General features: G+C 43.2%; 1 protein-coding gene across 14 annotated transcripts in view; it reads right to left on the reverse strand.

Moving 5' to 3' along the window:
* Positions 1 to 18399, reverse strand: part of RBM33 (RNA binding motif protein 33) — a 124316-nt gene that overhangs the window by 32848 nt on the left and 73069 nt on the right. For 2 of the 14 annotated variants that reach the window (XM_034401651.3, XM_087893072.1), the window contains one exon: positions 3718 to 4182. The exons of the other annotated variants lie outside the window; for them this stretch is intronic. In XM_034401651.3, coding sequence (XP_034257542.1) covers positions 4153 to 4182 — 30 coding nt within the window. In that variant the 3' untranslated portion in view covers positions 3718 to 4152. Of the gene's footprint in view, positions 1 to 3717; positions 4183 to 18399 lie in introns of those variants that run through there. 14 annotated transcript variants of the gene reach the window in all.

The raw sequence follows: 18399 nt of genomic DNA on the forward strand, positions 1-18399 counted from the left end.
ACGTAAAGTGAAAGGCACGTAATTGTGTTCTTTGAAACAGTTAATATTTCCAATCATAACAATATGCACTAAAAACAGAGCAAATACTAGTAGCTATTTTCTAATAAATATTTTAAAAGCCAAGGATTGAGAAACATCAGGGGCTTTGCATTCAAAGGACATTCCTTGCAGATTACAGGATATGTTTGACTATAGGCAGTCCTGATGTTACAACTATAATGGAGCCTGCCTGTTGTATTTCATGATGGGTTGGTGACGGACCTGGTTTTATTATCTTTTTATGATGGTCATTAAGCAAAAGATGCAGTCATTAAATGAATTACTGGTTCACTATAGGCCAGTTTTGCAAAAAAAAAAAAAAAAAAAAGCCAAAACCAAAAAACCAAGTAAAATGCTGGTTTTTGGCAAAATGGTACTAAAATGCTGTAATGCAGGGGTGTTAAACTCAAGGCCCAGGGGCTGGATCTGGGCCGCAGGGTGCTTAGATCTGGCCTGTGGCGATACCCTGGAAACAGTGATGGACTGGCCCACAGTGCCTCTGCCAGAGAAAACGGAGCAGCCTTCCTGAGCTCCGTTTTCACTGACAGAGGGTTTCAGGAGGCTGTTGCAGTCGAAAATGGAGCTTGGGAGCCCGTTTTTGCTAACCGAGCACTCGGGCTACCACAGGTGCCCCTGACATGAGTGACATCAAGCTGGCCACACCCTGGCCCCCTGAGATCAAACATAACTCTGATGCGGCCCTCAATGAAATCGATTTTGACACCCCTGCTGTAATGTGACTGTTGGATGCTGCAAGCAGCCATAAGTGCAGGACGGATGGTACTGAGACAACTACTCCAATTTACACTGGAAATTCAAACATGAAGAAGGGATGCTTTAACATGCTTGGTGGACTTAAAAAAACCCCAGAAAGTTCTGGATTCAAATATATACACTAATTCAAAGGATTTTAAGAGTTAATGTATGATTAAAACTATAGGCTTTTCTTTTGGGATTGATAAACAGCTGGAAAGAAGTGATGGAACACTGTTTTTCTGCACAACTGCAGCAATATAATTGTATGCACAATGATGGAAAAAATCTGGAACTGCCCACAATGGAGGAATGGTTGATGAAGATGATGGAACTTGTGGAAATGGTCAAATTGACTTCTTTGACTTGAGGAAGGACAATATCTATGTTTATTGCTGTCTGGAAGCCTCTTATAAATGCTTTGCATGAAACAGAAAATGAACTTATGGTTTATGGTTTTGAAAATTAAGACAGGATAAGAAAAAGATTAGACAATCTTTTGGCAGTTCGAATCTATCTTAAGGGACATATCTTCCGACTTTGCCTTACATGATTTGAGCTATATTGATAGATAAGATAGAGTAGATAGGCAGGCAGGCAAGCAGGCAGACTGACAGACAAACATTTTCAGGGGTCCTTGGTGCTCTTTGAGCTTGTTTGTTTTCTTGCAGACATTTCATTACCCAACTAGGTAATGTCATCAGGGCTAATAACGAGGGGGTTTGCTCTCAGTTTATATTCTAGTAACTTGTCCTATCACAGAGTTGGTGGGAGTGGTCTTGGAGGTTCTTTGGTTGGGCTGTTTACTGTTAGCTTCTAGCAGTCAGAAGACATAATCAAAACTTTTTTAATTTTACAACATATGGACAGACATAACCATAGTTTTAGCTGGGAAACTGGGACTGTCCTAAACCAAGCCAAGTCCAAAAACACTAGGGAAATTCTAGAAGTCTGGAACTCTGACAAATTAACCAACAGACACATAGACAAACAATATCTATATACTGTGCAAAAGAAACAATCAACAAACCAAAAAGGGAATAAAGAACAAAACACCTCAGCACTCAGATGAGCATAGATTCATTCCAAGATTAACATCAGACCAACAGTCAAGAAGTAAACAATACTTCAATCAAAGAACTGCCAAACAAGCTAACAATAAACAGCCCAAACAAAGAACCTCCAAGACCATTCCCACCACCCTGACAGTGCAAACTACTAAAATATAAATTGAGAGCAAAATGATGTTATCTAGCTTGGATCTGATATTAGCTAGTTTGTGTCTGCAAGAAAACAACCAAGCTCAGAGAGTACCAAGGACCCTTCATTTCAACCATGAGCTACAAATATTCTCCTTTATTTATAGATGTTTCGGTCTGCATCTGTCTACCTCTGCAGCAGCAATGTTGGAAGAGATAAATAGGAATATTTTTTATTGGTTAAGTGTGATTGGACACACAAGAAATTTGTCTCCGGTGCGTAAGCTTTCAGTGTACATACAAACAACAAAATGATAAATCATAGATCACAAATCATAAGGTATAATCATAAAATACAAACAAATGATAAGATCATAAGATACCAATAGGAGAAGATAGTAGGAAAGATGAGAAGAATAGCAAAACAGCCCTACTACATAGGTAAATATCTTCAGCTGTAAGACAATGCTGTGGGAATTAGGTGTTTTAGCAGAATGGCATGGGTGGAAAATCTCTCTCTGTATCTAGTTGTTTTGGCATGCAATGCCCTGTAGCGGTATCCTAAGGGGAGGAGATGAAACATTTATGCCCAGGATGTGAAGAGTCTGTAGATATGTGTGTGTGCATGTGTGAGAGATACATATATAAACATACATATATAAACACACACATATATACATATACCCCGGAAGAGAGAGAGGAGGGAGATGTAGATACATTTATGCAGATAAATAACTTTTTCTGCAGTGATGTTAGTGATCCATTTCCTGCTGGGGTCCATGCATTGTGTCCCACCACTACTGCGGTTTTCAGTAACTGCTAGAAGATCATCTGTCTTAACCAAGCTGAGCTTTACTGAGTGTTACTGCCGGGAGTCAAGTGCTTTTTGGATTACTTGGGTTTTTTATGTACTGTGGTTCCCATTGATGTATGTATATATATGGCTAAAGTTTGTGGGGATTGGGCAATGCTCACTTAATCTCCAAAACATGATTTTACTATATTCCGTAACTTCTAAAAGTAAAATAATTTTATAAGTACTTTTAAGGTTTTAAAATAAAAGACACAAAATGAGGTTGCTCAATTATCACAATATTCTTCAATTTGCAGAATTCAGAGTATCTCAAGTCAGGCTTCAACTTATTGAATATAAGCATATTCGTTGTCACTTGGGCACATACAGTATGCACTTTACAGAAAGAAACAGAATATAGAATAATAAGTTTCTTGGAGGTCTTCTAGTCCAACCTGAGCAGGAGAATCTATACCATTCTGGACAAATAGCTGTTGAATCTCTTCTTAATGGAATGGAGCACTCACAGCTTCTGGAGACAAGTTATTCCATTGGTTAATTGTTTTGTTAGAAAATTTCACCGAAGTTTCAGGTTGGATCTCTCCTTGATACATTTCCATCCATTACTTCTTGTCCTGCCCTCAGGTGCTTTGGAGAATAGAATTGATTTTCACTTCTCAGAAGAGAAGAGAACAGAAGAGAAGAGGATATTTTTATTTTTGTTCTTTAAATCTGATCACATTTTGAACAGATTACCTGATCATCCTTAGATTCATGGCGAACCCATATCAGATGTCTTCTCCATTTATTTTAACTATCAAAAATTGTCCTTTGGGGGGGAGAAAGTATTTCCACCTTCAATATAATTAATATCTTTTGTACAAAGGGACTGATTTTTTTATCTATGTCATCACAATAAAGGGGCTATAAAAGTAAAAATTCTTGAAATGTTTTTATTGTATGAGATGAGAAATACAGGTGCAAAAACAAAGACTATACAAGAAGCAAACTTTGTATATAATGTTTTGTGTCAAGTGAGATAAGAACAGTTTAGGAATAGTTCTCATTGTGAGATCAATGTTGGTTAGCCACTTGCAACAGTTTGTTGTCCATTCTTCCACTCTTCCATTCACTTCATCCCTAGTGTATACGAGTAGTGTAGACAAGTTGGAATAATTAGTAGAAAAAGATTGTGCTATCTGTGAAGTCAGGCTTTATAGACACATTCAGTAGCAACAGCACATAACACAAAGCTGTTTTTCCATATAGAAAAAAAAACACTAGGGCAGCTCTTCAGAGAGATAAAGAAGTACGTTCTTGGTCCAGGATTAGACTCAGCATTTGCAGACGACAGAGGACTTAGTCACGTCACTCTGAGTAAGGGAGAAGATTCGTTGGCTAAGGAGAAATGATCCAACAATAATGTAAGATGGCTGCATAATACAATAAATTATTTAAGCTCTATGTTATTTTACATGAGTCAACAGGCAGTGTCCAATATAAAGAGCTTCCAGTACTCCACCAAGAGGAATACGGGAACATGATTTAAAACCTGGTTTCATTAGACCATCAAGGTTATTATAATTTGTTACTTTATATACATTCCTCCTGTTCTTTTAATCTCAAAGTCTGTGTGCTACTTCAGAGGTCACTAAAGAAAAGGAACATGAGGATGACTCAGATTTTAGGCACACCTGGCCTATAAAGCAATTACAATCTGAGGTTGAGAATGAAGACATTAGATTTTATTTGTTTTGGTCCTTTAGAATGCAAGAGGGAAGATGGCAGAGCACAGAGGATATCCGCAGGCATACGGAGAAAACATTTCAGTGACAAGATGATTTGAAATCCGGTGTGATGTAGAGATTAAACTGTTGGACAAGGACAATGGAGAGTGAAGTTGAAATCCCTGAACTATAAAGCTCAGGGTATCACAATAGTCAGGAGAAGATAAAAATGAATGAATAAGGCAGCTACCATATACATTTCCCAGAGTCCCATGAAAAAACAGTATAATAGGTTTATTAATAAGATTATGATGAGCTTTAAAATGATTGCCATTTACTGCCTGTGAATCTTGAAACTCCTTTCCCACTATTTTGTTTTCAACAAAACAGATTATAGAAGCCATAAGGGGAAGACCATATAGCTGTGCATGGAGGAAAAATACAGTTTTGAGAGGAAGGTTATGATATGCAATGCAAATCCAAGCTAATGCAATATATGTAAGTATTAGGATTTTGAACAGTAAAGGGTTTAGAAGATAAAATGTGGTTAAACTAGCTTCTGTGACAATTATATGATTTAATAGCAACTCTAAACTTTCCACTTTTATTACAGAATGCCCACCATCATAGAACCATTCCTACAAGTAAAATAACATGGCATTTGGTAGTTGCCCTACTGAATAATAATCCTATTTATATAAAGTAGTATATAGGGGAACACTGGTACTTTTGCACACAGGCAGTTTGCAATGATTTGACTTATAATGCAGCATCAAATGTTCCTTCCATCTTAGTTGTCCAAACTACAGACAAAGTTTAAATTTTGTTTTGAGGCCAGATATAGAATAATGTAGGCAGAGTATTAGGCTATAGCAAACGAAGAGCAGTAAGTGGTGGAGAAAAGTAGTCAGTTAAAAACAGGAGCTAAGCTAAGCATCTATCAAAAAGAAGTTAAAAGTCTAAGCAAGGAATGCATTTCACATATTTCACTCAGCTCGACAGTCAGAAGCAATAGCCTATGATAAAACAGGAAAACCACATTTATTCTGGACCAAAAAAGAAAGACAATAGAAATTCCAATGTAAACGAAACAGCGAATAGCAACACCAGACATTTACCAGAGATAAAATACTGTCAAAGGACCGCTTTAAAATGCTCTCATCAGCTAAAGCAAGAAAATTCTGTAAGAGGAAATGGGCCTTATTGAAAACATTTTACCCAAGAATTCTGCAAATACTGCAGACACAAAAACATTTAGCAGACAAAGCAAAGGAGAATAAAGCCAGGTAAGAGAAGCTGCAAATATTCACTTAGCAAAAGATCATGACTTCCTTTCCAAATGCTTGTCAATTTCCTACTATTACGTGTACTCCCAAAAGCCATAATTACTCCTCGCACACACTGAGACACAGAAGAGAACTTTCATAGTTACTCAATCAAATTTCACATTTACACAGGACACACAGAATGCCAGGTAAGAATAAAGCATGAAAATATTTCAGGAATAATCACAACACGCACACCATAAATGCCGAAGCAACGCAGAAGCCAGGACAGGAATATTTGAACCAGAGGTAAATGTTTTAAGTGCAACTTAAATCAGCTGTTATTTTAGTATGTTAGTAACCAGAGAAGAATCTTGTATATTATACAAATAGCCTGGAAAATTTCCAAAATGGCACATTAATGTTATAATACGTAAGTGCTCCCTCTAGAAATGAAGCCAGGCAATTTCTTAAATGTACTTATTTTCTTGAGCTTGTAATGCAAATATGCAATATGTAATCACAGATTCATTTTATAAAGGTAAATAAAGGTAAAGTTCCTCTTCATTCAAGCTCAACTGGTGGTTAAGATTGACGCAGAAATATCAATACACTTTCTTGTCAATGACCTAAAAATGATTGGCCAACGTCCTGATTTGTTTCTATCTGACAGTCTAGGAAGAACGTATGCGGTTGTATCCTTCTGAGCTTTATGAAATCAGCAAAAATAGAGAGAGGTGCTGCTACTTGCAGGAGTATCTTTCTTTATAAATGTTTGTGAATGTACTGTATTTATGAAGTATAATTATATATTTATGCGCAGAATGTAACTACATTTTATTTGTGTTAAATGTTTAGGTTTGTCTTTGTATCATAATTCTTTTTTCTGTCAAGCGTTTGAAACAAGGTCACGTGGTTTCAAAAAAGGGACGTGGTGGCTCAGTGGCTAAGACACTGAGGCTTGTCGATCGAAAGGTCAGCAGTTCAGTGGTTCAAGTGCTGTGTAACGGGGTGAGCTCCCGTTACTTGTTCCAGCTTCTGCCAACATAGCAGTTCGAAAGCACGTAAAAAATGCAAGTAGAAAAATAGGGACCACCTTTGGTGGGAAGGTAACAGTGTTCTGTGCGCCTTTGGTGTTGAGTCATGCCGGCCACATGACCACGGAGACATCTTCCGACAGCGCTGGCTCTTCAGCTTTGAAATGGAGATGAGATCGCCCCCTAGAGTCAGAAACGACTAGCACATATGTGCAAGGGGAATCTTTACCTTTACCTTTACCCGTGGTTATAATTTTCTTCAATAATCCTACCTTTTTCTACAAGCGCAGAGCAGTTGTGGAAGGCAGCTGCAGAATCTCAGGAAAAGATGCACTTATTATAAGAACTGCTGCCAATGTAAGCCAACCCCCACATTCACTCCTGGTGGCAAGATGCTTTCCCCCTTTGATTTCCAGAGTGATGCACAAAAGATGTATGGAGATTCTCAATCATCCAGGTCATGGTTGTTCCAAAGCTGATATTTTTTTTTCCTCTCCAAAAGGCAACTGAACTTTCTTGGCATTTTCTTTGAAAACGTTTCTGAAGTTACAAACAGAAGATGCTTCTTGGATGAGAAGCGAAACATTTTCAAAGAAAACACTAATAAAGTCCAGTTGCCTTTCAGAGAAGGGGGGAAAAAACCCACACGTTCGGGACACAATCCAAAAGGCTCTGAAGAAAATAGGTCTGTCAAAATCAGGAACAGAATTTCAGAATGACTATAATAGCCTTCTGAGCTGCAAAATATTCCTGCTCCATATTGAAAGGAGAATATCCTACTCTCAGAACAGAACAGTTCTACAAGTATAAAGATTAAAACCAGAGGATTTGCTGGAAAGATGATGTTCTTGACAAAATATTGTAGGTCCTATTGGGAATAAGACCTATCAATCAGCAACTTAAAGTCGGTTGGTTTCTTTAGTAGTGAGAAATTCTGCTGGAACAATTTTCATCTATTTTATCTATCGTTCATTAAATGCCACTCTGATCTTTTGGCGACAAAATACAAAAAAGAGAGATTCCATGACCTCAGTGTCTTCTTACTTACCTGCAGAACATCTCCTATATTAAGGTGAACTTAGTCGGGATTTGATTCATTTTGAGTAATTTTTATAACCAAAATCCTATCAATCTCATTGCAGGTATTAATTACAAAATTGCAAAGCATTATGGAAATTCTTTTTCGAAGAAAATATGACTCCTAAAATAAATGAGTTAATTACTTACTTGAGTTATTTGCAAGGCTGCTCATGTTTACAAGTAAACCCAGAATATCTGACAGTTAGAAAGAATTTCAAAGCATAGAACTAGCTGCTTGTCGTTAAAAGAAGAATATTATGGTTATGTCACCTTCCCCAGAAAGCTTTTGAATATAGGAAGTCCTCAACTTACAACAATTGGTTTAGCAACTGTTCAAACTTACAGTGGCACTGAAGGAAGTGGCTTGTGGCCAGTCCTCATACTTACAACTGTTGCATATCCTTTATTCACATGATCAAAATTTAGGCACTTGGCAACCAAAATTCACTTACTACAGTTGCAATGTCCCAGGGTTACCTGATTGCCATTTATGATCTTCCCAGCTGGCTTCTGTCAAGCAGTCAATGGGGAAGCTGATTCACTTAACAAATATGTGATTCACTTAACAACCTCATTGATTCATTTAACAAACATGCCAAAAAAGGTCATAAAATTGGGTGTGACTCATTTAACAACCACCTCACTTAGTTAATGGAAATTCTTGTCTCCATTGTGAACATTGGGACTACCTGTAATCTCTTCCACAGGAACTTACTTTGGCATACCTTGCCAAAAATACCTGGAAGCAGAAGAGAAGAGAACTGGAAGAGAACTGCATAGTAGAAATCTTTATGTGATTTACAAGATCCATAGCTGCACTGCATTTCACCTTTATCAAATCATCTATAACCTTTGCTTCACCCTCTGGTACCGTCATGGAGATTCTCCATCATCCAAGTCACAGTTATCCCAAAGGTGCTTTTCCTAAAAAGCAACTGAGCTTTATTGGTTTTCTTTTTCTCCTTTGAAAATGCTTCGCTTCTCATTCATGAGATTTCTTCAGTTCAAGCAGATTGGTGGGAAACGGAAGGGTTTATATTCTTTGCAGTCTTCTGGTCGTTAGCACTCTTGAGGGTTGGTCGTTGAGACCAGATCTGTATGCTCAGAGTCACCTGAATCAGAGTGCAAATGGATGTGGAACTTCTTAGGAATGCTGAAAGAATGGTGTTGTAAACAGGAGATACGTGATGTCGTATCCCTCTCTCTCTCTCTCTCTCTGCTGGGGGAGGGCTGTTCAATTTTGATATAGAATAGAATTCTTTAGTGGCAAAGTCTGATTGGACATACAAGGAATTGGCCTGCAACACATAAGCTCTCAGTATACATACAAGGAACAAGTGATAAATTATGATCATAATCATAAAATACGTCCACCATAAATAGTAATATAGATGGCAACATTGACTCCTCTTTCAAAGCAGTGCTCTTCTCTGTCCAGAATGTGAACTGGCCTGTCTTCAAAAGAGTGACCTTTCCCTTTCAGATGCAGATGGACTGCTGAATCCTGTCCTGATGAGTTTGTTCTCCTATGTTGTGCCATGGGTTTGTGAAGTGGTTGTTTTGTTTCCCCAATGTATAGGTTACACATCTCATTGCATTGAACCACATATATCACATTGCTCTGTTTGTGTCTAGATGTTTTGTCCTTGGGGTGAACAAGTTACTGTCTTAATGTATTCTTGGGCTTAGTAATGTACATGTATGTTGCACTGGCTGAAAATCCTCCCAAGCTTTTCCAATATTCCTGCAACTTATGGAATGATGTTGCTCCGTTTGTTGTTCTCTTCTTTGTCTGTTATGGAGGAGGTCCTGCTGGATCTTTTTGTGGACTTGGTGAAGGCCCAATAAGGGTAGTCATAAGTTCTGAAGGCTTCCTTGATGTGTTTCTGTTCTTTCTCTTTCCCCATTTTGCTGGTGATTTTCAACCAACACAACATACATGCACACTTTAAACCCAGGAATACATTAAGACAGAAGCTTGTCTACCCAAAGGGCAAAACACCCTAACACAAACAGAGTAGCGTGCTATATGCAGTGCAATGCAGTGACTTATGCGCAGACCTGTGCACTGGGGAAACAAAACAACCACTTCACAAACCCATGGCATAACATAGGAGAACAAACTCATGACAGGATTCAGGAGTCCTTCTGCATCTGAAAGACAAGGGTCACTCTTTTGAAGGCAGCAAAGTTCACATTTTGGACAAAGAGGATCACTGGTTTGAAACAGGAGTCAAAAGAGACCATCTATGTCAAAATTGAACAGCCCTCCCTCAACAGAGGGGGAGAGATGTGACACTATCTATCTCCTGTTTACAATGCAGTTCTTTCAGCAGTTCCAAGAAGGTTCCACATCCGTTTACTCTCTCGTTTAGGTGACTCTGAGGATACAGATAAACCCCAAGTGGCCACAACTCTCAGAGAGCTAATGACCAACCCTCAGAATGGTAATGACTGGATTACTGCAAAGAATATAAATTCTTCCATTTCCTACCAGTTAGTTAGAACTGAAGAAGCTTTTTGGATGAGAAGTTAAATGTTTTCAAAAGAAAAAAAACATAAGAAAGTTCAATTACCTTTTGGAAAAATAGCCTCTTTGGGACACTCTCTGATACTGTTTATATGCACTTCAGGCTGAAGTTTTTTGACAGAATAATATATAGTTGTAACGGCATAAGAGAAAAATACATTGCACAGAGAATCTCTAGTTATATACTTTCATGAAGGAGACCTCTTTTTGGAGTACTTGAAAAATCTAGAGGCAGAATATGAAAATGTATGTATTTGTATACATGTATTACACATTAGTACCTATGTACAACAAAATTTCCCTTTTAAAAAAAGTCTTGCTATTCTTATACCTGGAAAATAAGAGGAAGGGAGCAATTCTCCCTTCATCTTAAAATCTATCACATTTTTAATGTAATAGCTGTTTATTTTTTTAAAGCAGAGATAGAAAATGACCAGATATGTGTGGCTTGCAGAACCCAAACCCAAAGATACAGGGATGTTGGGGGTATATATATGGAGAGCCTGCTGCCATATTTAAGTGGCAACAGGTTACCATTTTACCTGGTGGCACCAATACTCTTATGTAGATAAGAGATTTGCAATTATACTACATTTTAATTTTAGGAGGAAGAAGTACAATCAACCACTTCTTCCCATTTTCTAATTTCCGAATTGCAGTCAGTGGTGGAACTATCCAAAGCTTCTTCCTGTTTTCTGCAAGAGAGACCAAAGTATAAAGACACACTGTACTTCAGAGGGAAAAAGCCATTCCCAACCCCCCAACCCCCAAAATATCAAGACACAGGTTTGTGACAGCACTAAAAAGGGGGAGATTTCTGAATATTGTGGTGAATAACAGTAAGCAAGACTATTGTGTAGTTTTAAAAATTAATAATGGTCTTTGAAAAAGATTGGAAGGGAAACCAGTCAATTGGTTTCCCTTCCAATTGAAGTAGAATATGTGTAATTAATGCATGTTTAAATGTGTACTTAATGGGGGGGGGGATAACAAATGACATAACAGTATTTTCAAGTGTATAATTAAGTTTAAAGTAATTTGAAAGTTTTCTAATGATTGATATAACCTGAATATAAAATGGTTAAACTAGAATAGAGATTAGAATGTAAAAATAACCCAACTATCCAGTGGCCAAATGGATGCATTTGGCAAGTTCATATACCTGGACTATGTAGATAGGCATAGGGCTCAGTTACTTGAAGAGCTACCTATCTCTCATAGCATCTGCCCAGTCAATATGATCTGGCAAGGTTGGCATGCTCCTGGTTCCTTCATTTAAGGAATGCCACCTGCAGGGACCCAAGAGTTCATTTTTCCATTGCAGCACCTTTCTTATGGAATAAGGTTCCTTGGAGATCTGAATGACCTCTCCCTACCATCCTGATGTTTCGAAGGGACCTAAAGACCCAGCTCTTTATCCTGGTGGGGATGGCTGGCATCTCTTAATTTAGGCCATTCTCTTTCATTTCTTCCCTGTTTGTTATTCTGTCATCTCTATCTTTTTTTCCCCCCTGCCTTATCTTTATTGGGTTTTTTTATGTTTAAATCATTGGTAAACTACCCAGCATTGGCTGGAAGTCGGATGGCATATACATGTAAATAATAATAATAATAAATACAACGTATTAAATATGAAAATGGAAATTGAAAGATGGGTACAGATAACCAATGGTTATCGGTACCTTGGCTGCTATATCAAAAATCCTGGATGGCACTTAGAAAATATGCACATTAACAAAATTTCCATCTGCCAGTTACCAAACGCCGCATTGCTTGGACTTGCAGCTATATTATGATATCCTAGGTTCTTGAGAAGTACTTAATGTGCACAAAGCATAATACCAGCTAAAAATGGCAACTGTGATTTCACATTGTTGTGTATATAATAATGATAATGATGTCCCTTCCCATCACTATTTCCCAGCTTTTAAACAACCATCAATATCAGCACTCACTGATAATCTAATCTCAGATGAATCTCTGGAGTTCATTTTTAAATGGGCTGCTATTACTATAATTACTGGCAGCAAATTCTCCAATTTCAGAATGAAAAAAAAAATATTTCTTTCCATAGGTCTTGAATCTTCTACATTTAATTTCAATGAATAACTTTGAATTCTAATATTATGACCCAAGGAAAAAAGCTTCTATTTATAGGATCTATGTCACTGGATGCATTTAGGAAACCTCACCCTCTTTTCAGTTTGGTCTTGCACACTTTTATATGTATACATTCCAGAAGACCAATTGTACTTTTTAATAGAAACACAACCCCCCATTTTTTTCCAGCTCCAAAGTGTCTCCATGCAACATCCGTATAAACTGAACTATTTTTGCTTACTATTCTCTCTCGCTCTTTTGATTTATGTCACAGCAGTCTCCAACCATTCAGGCTTCGAGGACCAGTTGGGGTGGGGGAAGAATGGACGTTGACTTACCTGAATGTCCCTTTTCTGGGCGCTGTGTATACTATCCGTGCATGGGTTAATCCTTCAGCCTTTGGCAAACAACTGAGTGAAACTAAAGATTTCCCTTTCCGGCTCCCTAGCCACGCCCCCAATCCCATGATACCCCAGTCTGAACGAAGGCGCAGCAAACGATAACCAGGTTGTGTAGTAACAACATCCAACTTTATTAACAACCAACTTCAGACAGAACGTATCAACAAGAAAAATAATCAGGCAGGAAGCTATATATGGGAGGGTATGGATAGTGTATGCAGCGCCCAGAAAAGGGACGTTCAGGTAAGTCAACGTCCATTTTCCTGTGCGCTGCTCCCACTATCCATGCATGGGATATACCCAAGCTCAAACTCCACGGGCGGAAAGCTGACTGCCTCCAGTGTCGTCTGCCAGAACTCTTTGGAGTACCCTGCGGCCAAAGGACGCCTCTGCTGAATTATAGGCGTCGATCTTGTAGTGGCGAATAAACTGTGACAACGACAACCAAGTCGCCGTTCTGCAAATGTCTGCTACTGACGCCTGTGTAGCCCAGGCTGCCATAGTGGCCGCACTGCGGGTAGAGTGGGATAGAATCCTGCCAGGCAGCGGTCTGGAGGTCAGTTCGTACGCCATGGTGATGCATGCTTTAATCCACCTGCTTACTGTGGAGGCCGAGATCTTCTGGCCCATGGAAGCCGGATTGAATGATATCAGGAGTGCTTCCATGCGGCGAAATGAGGCGGTCCAGCGCATATAGATGCGTACATCGAGGGTATGCCATTGCTTCTCCCTGTGATCTCGAGGTGACGGGCAAAAGTCCGGCAGGATGAGTTCCTGGGCCCGGTGGAACCAGGAATTCACTTTTGATATGAAGGAAGGGTCCAGGCGCAGTATCACCGTGGAGTCTCGGAAGATACAAAGATCCTTCCGGACTGAGAGCACTGCTAGTTCCGAGACCCTCCTGGCCGAGGTGATAGCTAAATGGAAGGTCACCTTGAAGGAAAAATATTTGAGCGCGATTGTCCCCAATGGTTCGAATGGCGGCCCCGTTAAGGCCCGCAATACGAGCGGCAAGTCCCATGATGGATAGCGGTGCACCGTGGGGGGGGGGGCACAAATTCATAGCACCATGTAGAAACCCCTTGATAAGCGGGTGGTGTGATAGTGACTGGTATGGTGCGCAGGTGATGACCATTGCTAACGCTGCTGTCCGACGTCTGGGGTAGCGGGGGCCAGCCCGTCTAGCCCCGACTGTAAAAACTCCAGGATGTCTTGAACTGCTGCCATAGTGGGGTCCACATGGTGGCGAGAACCTCAGCGGCAGAACGCTCGCCAGGATGCCTCGTAAATGCGAGCCGTCAAGGGCCATCTAGCCGCCTGGATGGTACTGACGACCCTATCTAGTAAGTTGTCCTTCTTTAGGATGACCTGCTCAAATGACAGACGGCTAATTGGAGCCACTGAGGCTCTGAGTGAGTAACTGCCCCCTGGCTCAGAACGACCTGGTGTGGGGGAATCACCCACAGTTGATCTACCGATAGGCCCAAGAGATCGGCGTACCACGGTCTTCGGGGCCAATTTGGGGCCACCAGGAGCAGGTTGGCCCTCTCTGTCAGTAACTTCCGGATGAGGCGCGGTATTAGAGGAATTGGAGGGAACGCATATAGAAGACCGTCGGGCCACTTGCAACGCAGAGCGTCGTGGTCCTCCACCTGAGATGTTGGGTAACGGGACACGAAGCGAGGCAGCTGGGCGTTGTCCGATGTTGCAAACAGATCCACTTCCAGGTTCCCGAAACAATGGGCGAGTTCCCGAAAAAGGCAGGGGTGGAGTTGCCATTCCGCCTGGTCTATCGTTTTTCAACTGAGCCAGTCCGCTCTGACATTGGTCAATCCCAAGATGTGGTCTGCCTTGATCGAGAGACGATGCCTCTCCACCCAACCGAACAGGGCTTCAGACTCTAACATGAGGAGATGGGACCTTGTGCCCCCTTCTCTGTTCACATGCACCTTGGCTGAGATGTTGTCCGTTAGGATCGAAATGTGTTGATCTTGAACTGTGGCTTTAAAGTGGTGTAGAGCCAGCCTGATCGCCTGGAGTTCCAGGAGGTTGATGCTGTTGCGCTGCTCGCGACGAGACCACTGGCCTTGTACTGCTAGGTTGTGAAGGTGCGCTCCCCACCCTCGAAGACTTGTGTCTGTGGTGAGGATCAGTCTGTCTGGGTCTAAAAATTCTGAGCCCTTGAGGAGCGAGGGAGATGTCCACCACTTGAGGGAGAGGCGAACGTGGGAGGTGAGAAGGACTTTGTGCTTCGAGTTGGCTTTTCCCGACCGCTGAAAGGGAAGGAGAAACCATTGGAGCGCCCTCGAGTGTCTGCGTGCCCACGGTACGATGCCGAAGCAAGAGTCCATTTTCCCGAGAAGGCATGATAGTTGAAGGGTACCTTTCTCCTTGTCAGGATCTGTTGAGCTAGGTTTCGAATGCTCTGGACCCTGTCCGGTGACAGGAGGACCTGACCCTTGACTGAGTCTATCACTGCCCCCAGATGGAGGATCCAGGTGGAGGGCTGGAGGTGACGTTTCTCAAAGTTGATCGTGAAGCCGTGATCCTGGAACGCTTTTAGGACCAGTTCCATGTCCCTGACCGCCTGGTCGTGTGACGACGAGAGGATCAGAATGTTGTCCAGGTAACAGAGGACTCGAACCGGAATGGCTCAGAGTCTGGCTGCCACTACCGCTACCAACTTGGTAAAGGTGCGGGGTGCTGACGATAGTCCGAAGGGCATTGCGCGGTACTGAAAGTGCCAGCCCGGGTACTCGAACCTCAGAAACTGACGGTGATCTGGGCGGATGGACACATGTAGATAGGCTTCTCACAGGTCTACTGACTGAAGCAGGTCTCCTTGCCTCACCCCCACTAGGATTGATCAGAGGGAATGCATTTTGAACCTTCGGTACTGAACTGACAGGTTGAGATGTTTTAAGTTTAGGATGCCCCTCCAGCCTCCGGAACTCTTGGGAACGAGGAACAGGCTCAAATAGAACCCCGAGCCGTATTGGTTCGGTGGCACTGGTTCTATGGCTCTGACTTCTAAGAGATGGGCCAACTCCTGGGACATTAGACATTGGAGTTCCTTGGACTGTGGGATCGGGCAGCGCACAAAACGATGGGGCAGCGGCCCTGAAAATTCGATGGATAGTCCTGATGAGGTTGTGCGCCTTACCCACGAGTCCGATGTTGACCGGGCCCATTGCTGGTGAAAGAGAAGTCTTCCCCCTATGGGCCCTGTGGAGTTGGAGTCACTTCCCTCTTCTGGCGGGTTTGAATACGGACCCGCGGAATGGACGTTTGGATTCTTGGTTCTGGCCTCGGTCTCGGAACTGCTGTCTGTCGTGGAAGCTTATCGGCTCCTTGATATTGGGAGCTGTGTGAGGAGGACCCCCTGGGCCCTGAGCTGGGACAAAAGGGCTGCTGGTGGGGGTAGGGTGAGTATCTCCGTTCCTGGCGATGAAAAGACGACGGGAGCACTTTCCTTTTGTCCTTGTCCTTTACTAGGATGGGTTCTAGGGCTGCCCCGAACAAGTCAGGTGCTTTGTACGGCGCTGCCGCCAGCTTCCACTTAGCCTTGAGGTCAGCCTTCCAGGGGCGTAGCCAGAAAAGTCTCGCCGTAACAGTGGAGGCTAGGGCCCTCGATGTGAATTTTGCCGAATTTAGAGATGCGTCCGCGGCATACTCGGTGGCAGCTACTATTTTATTTATGTCTTGATGTAGCCTGGTGTCCTTGGGAGGTAGTCTTTCCTGCATTTGACGGAGCCAGATGAGGGCCACTCTGTTAAAAAAGGATGTGGCTGTTGCTGATCTGATTGCCCAAGCCACCGCCTGGTGTGCCTTGCGGAAGGCCCACTCTGTCCTTTTGTCCTCCACCTTGAATCCATCCAATGCATCCGTGGAGATCATGGAGGCTGAGGATAGGGTTGCAACCGGCTGGTCTACTGATGGGAGGACCAGCAGGTCCCCCAGTTCCGGAGCCGAGCAATACAGTTTCTTGTCCAGACTGCTAGGTGTTGTTAGGGAGGCCGGTTGCCCCCAGGGGTTCTGGATTAAATCTGCAAACAATTGTGGGCAGTGTATACAGTCCTTTTCCGGTTTAGAGGACTTGAAGAGGGCATAGTGTGGCCCCACCATGGTAGGCAGGGATATCCTGACTTCCCCCGGCACTCCCAGATTAGTCGTGAGACGCGCTTTATGGAGAAGCGACTTGAATAAAGCCGGCCTGCACAGTCTGGTGAAGGCCGGGGTGTCGGGCATCAACCCTTCATCCTCTGAGAATTCGATATCCTCTGGCCCCTCCTCTGCTTGGTCCGACTCATCAGACGAAGATGCTTGGGCTTGAGGGGGATGATGATGGGACTGAAGCTGTTGGTGCGCCCCTTGGGCCGGAGCTGGATGTAAAGGCAGCTGTGATGCTTGCTGCAGACTTGCCGCTAGGAAGGAAGAAAAGGCTGACAAAAACATAGCTTGAAAGTCCAGTTGAGTTGCTGGCGCGGGCCCCCCCTGTGATCATAGGCCTGCTGCTGTCGGGCTGAAGATCGCCTCCGGCTGGTGTTGGCCTGGTGAGCAGGCCGCTGACACGTCTGGGGCAGAGGGGGGGCTTCCTCCTGGTGCAGAAAGGAATGGCCCGATCTGACGAGGACAGGGGTCGCTGGGGTCAGGGCCAATTCAGCCAGGCTTGAGATGCCTGATTCTGTCTCCCTAGCTGTTGTGGGTGCATCCTTTGCGGGTCCAGGCTCCATGGCCTGAGAGGTAGCCGCCGCCTTCTGTGCCTTTGTGCACTGGCGCTCCAGCGCTTTGTGGCGTCTTAAGGCATCCTTATCCTGGGCAGAGAGCGCCTTGTCCAGTCCAGTTTTGCGTCTGGAGCTCTCAGACCGCTTCCTCGCACTCTTTTTGGATGATTTGGCCCCTTGCGTGGTGGGCTTAATTCCAGCTCCAGGTCGGAAGAAAGGGAAGAGTCAGACATGACTTGCTGCCAGCTAGGGCGTCATGTGTAGCTGACCGCCTTGGAGCGTGGACACGCAGCCGATTGTAGACCAATAATCTGCTGAGGGCCCGAGGGTCCCCCAAGCTGGCCCCTGTTGCAAGGGCTCCCTGTAGGCAGGGTCCTGCTGGTTGCCCAATCGCCTGGTATGCTCTAGCAAGTGGCTCCCTGGTGGTCGAGGGAGGGGCCGGTCTACGGTGCCAGGCCAAAATGGCGGCCCGGAGGTCTGTCAAAATGGCGGGCGCACGTGGCGCGAGGCTTGGAAGTGCACGTTTCGCACCACGGACTTGCACTGGTGGGCCAATGGTCCTACCAGATGCCGCGCGCTGTTGCGATCTAGCGAGGCGTTTCTGTAGTGTAGAGGGGAATCGGCACGGCTCACCGAGGCTCCCGCAGCTGCACGCCGCTGTTCTTCGTCTCAACTGCTGGATTCGAGCCGTGGCGGCAGTGATCGCTCTGGGAGGGGGCTTCCGAAACTAGCGCCCCTTTCTCAGCGACAG

Source organism: Pantherophis guttatus, chromosome 4 (genome assembly GCF_059756535.1).
Source record: "Pantherophis guttatus breed Tessera chromosome 4, ASM5975653v1, whole genome shotgun sequence".
Classification (NCBI taxonomy): Eukaryota; Metazoa; Chordata; class Lepidosauria; order Squamata; family Colubridae; genus Pantherophis; species Pantherophis guttatus.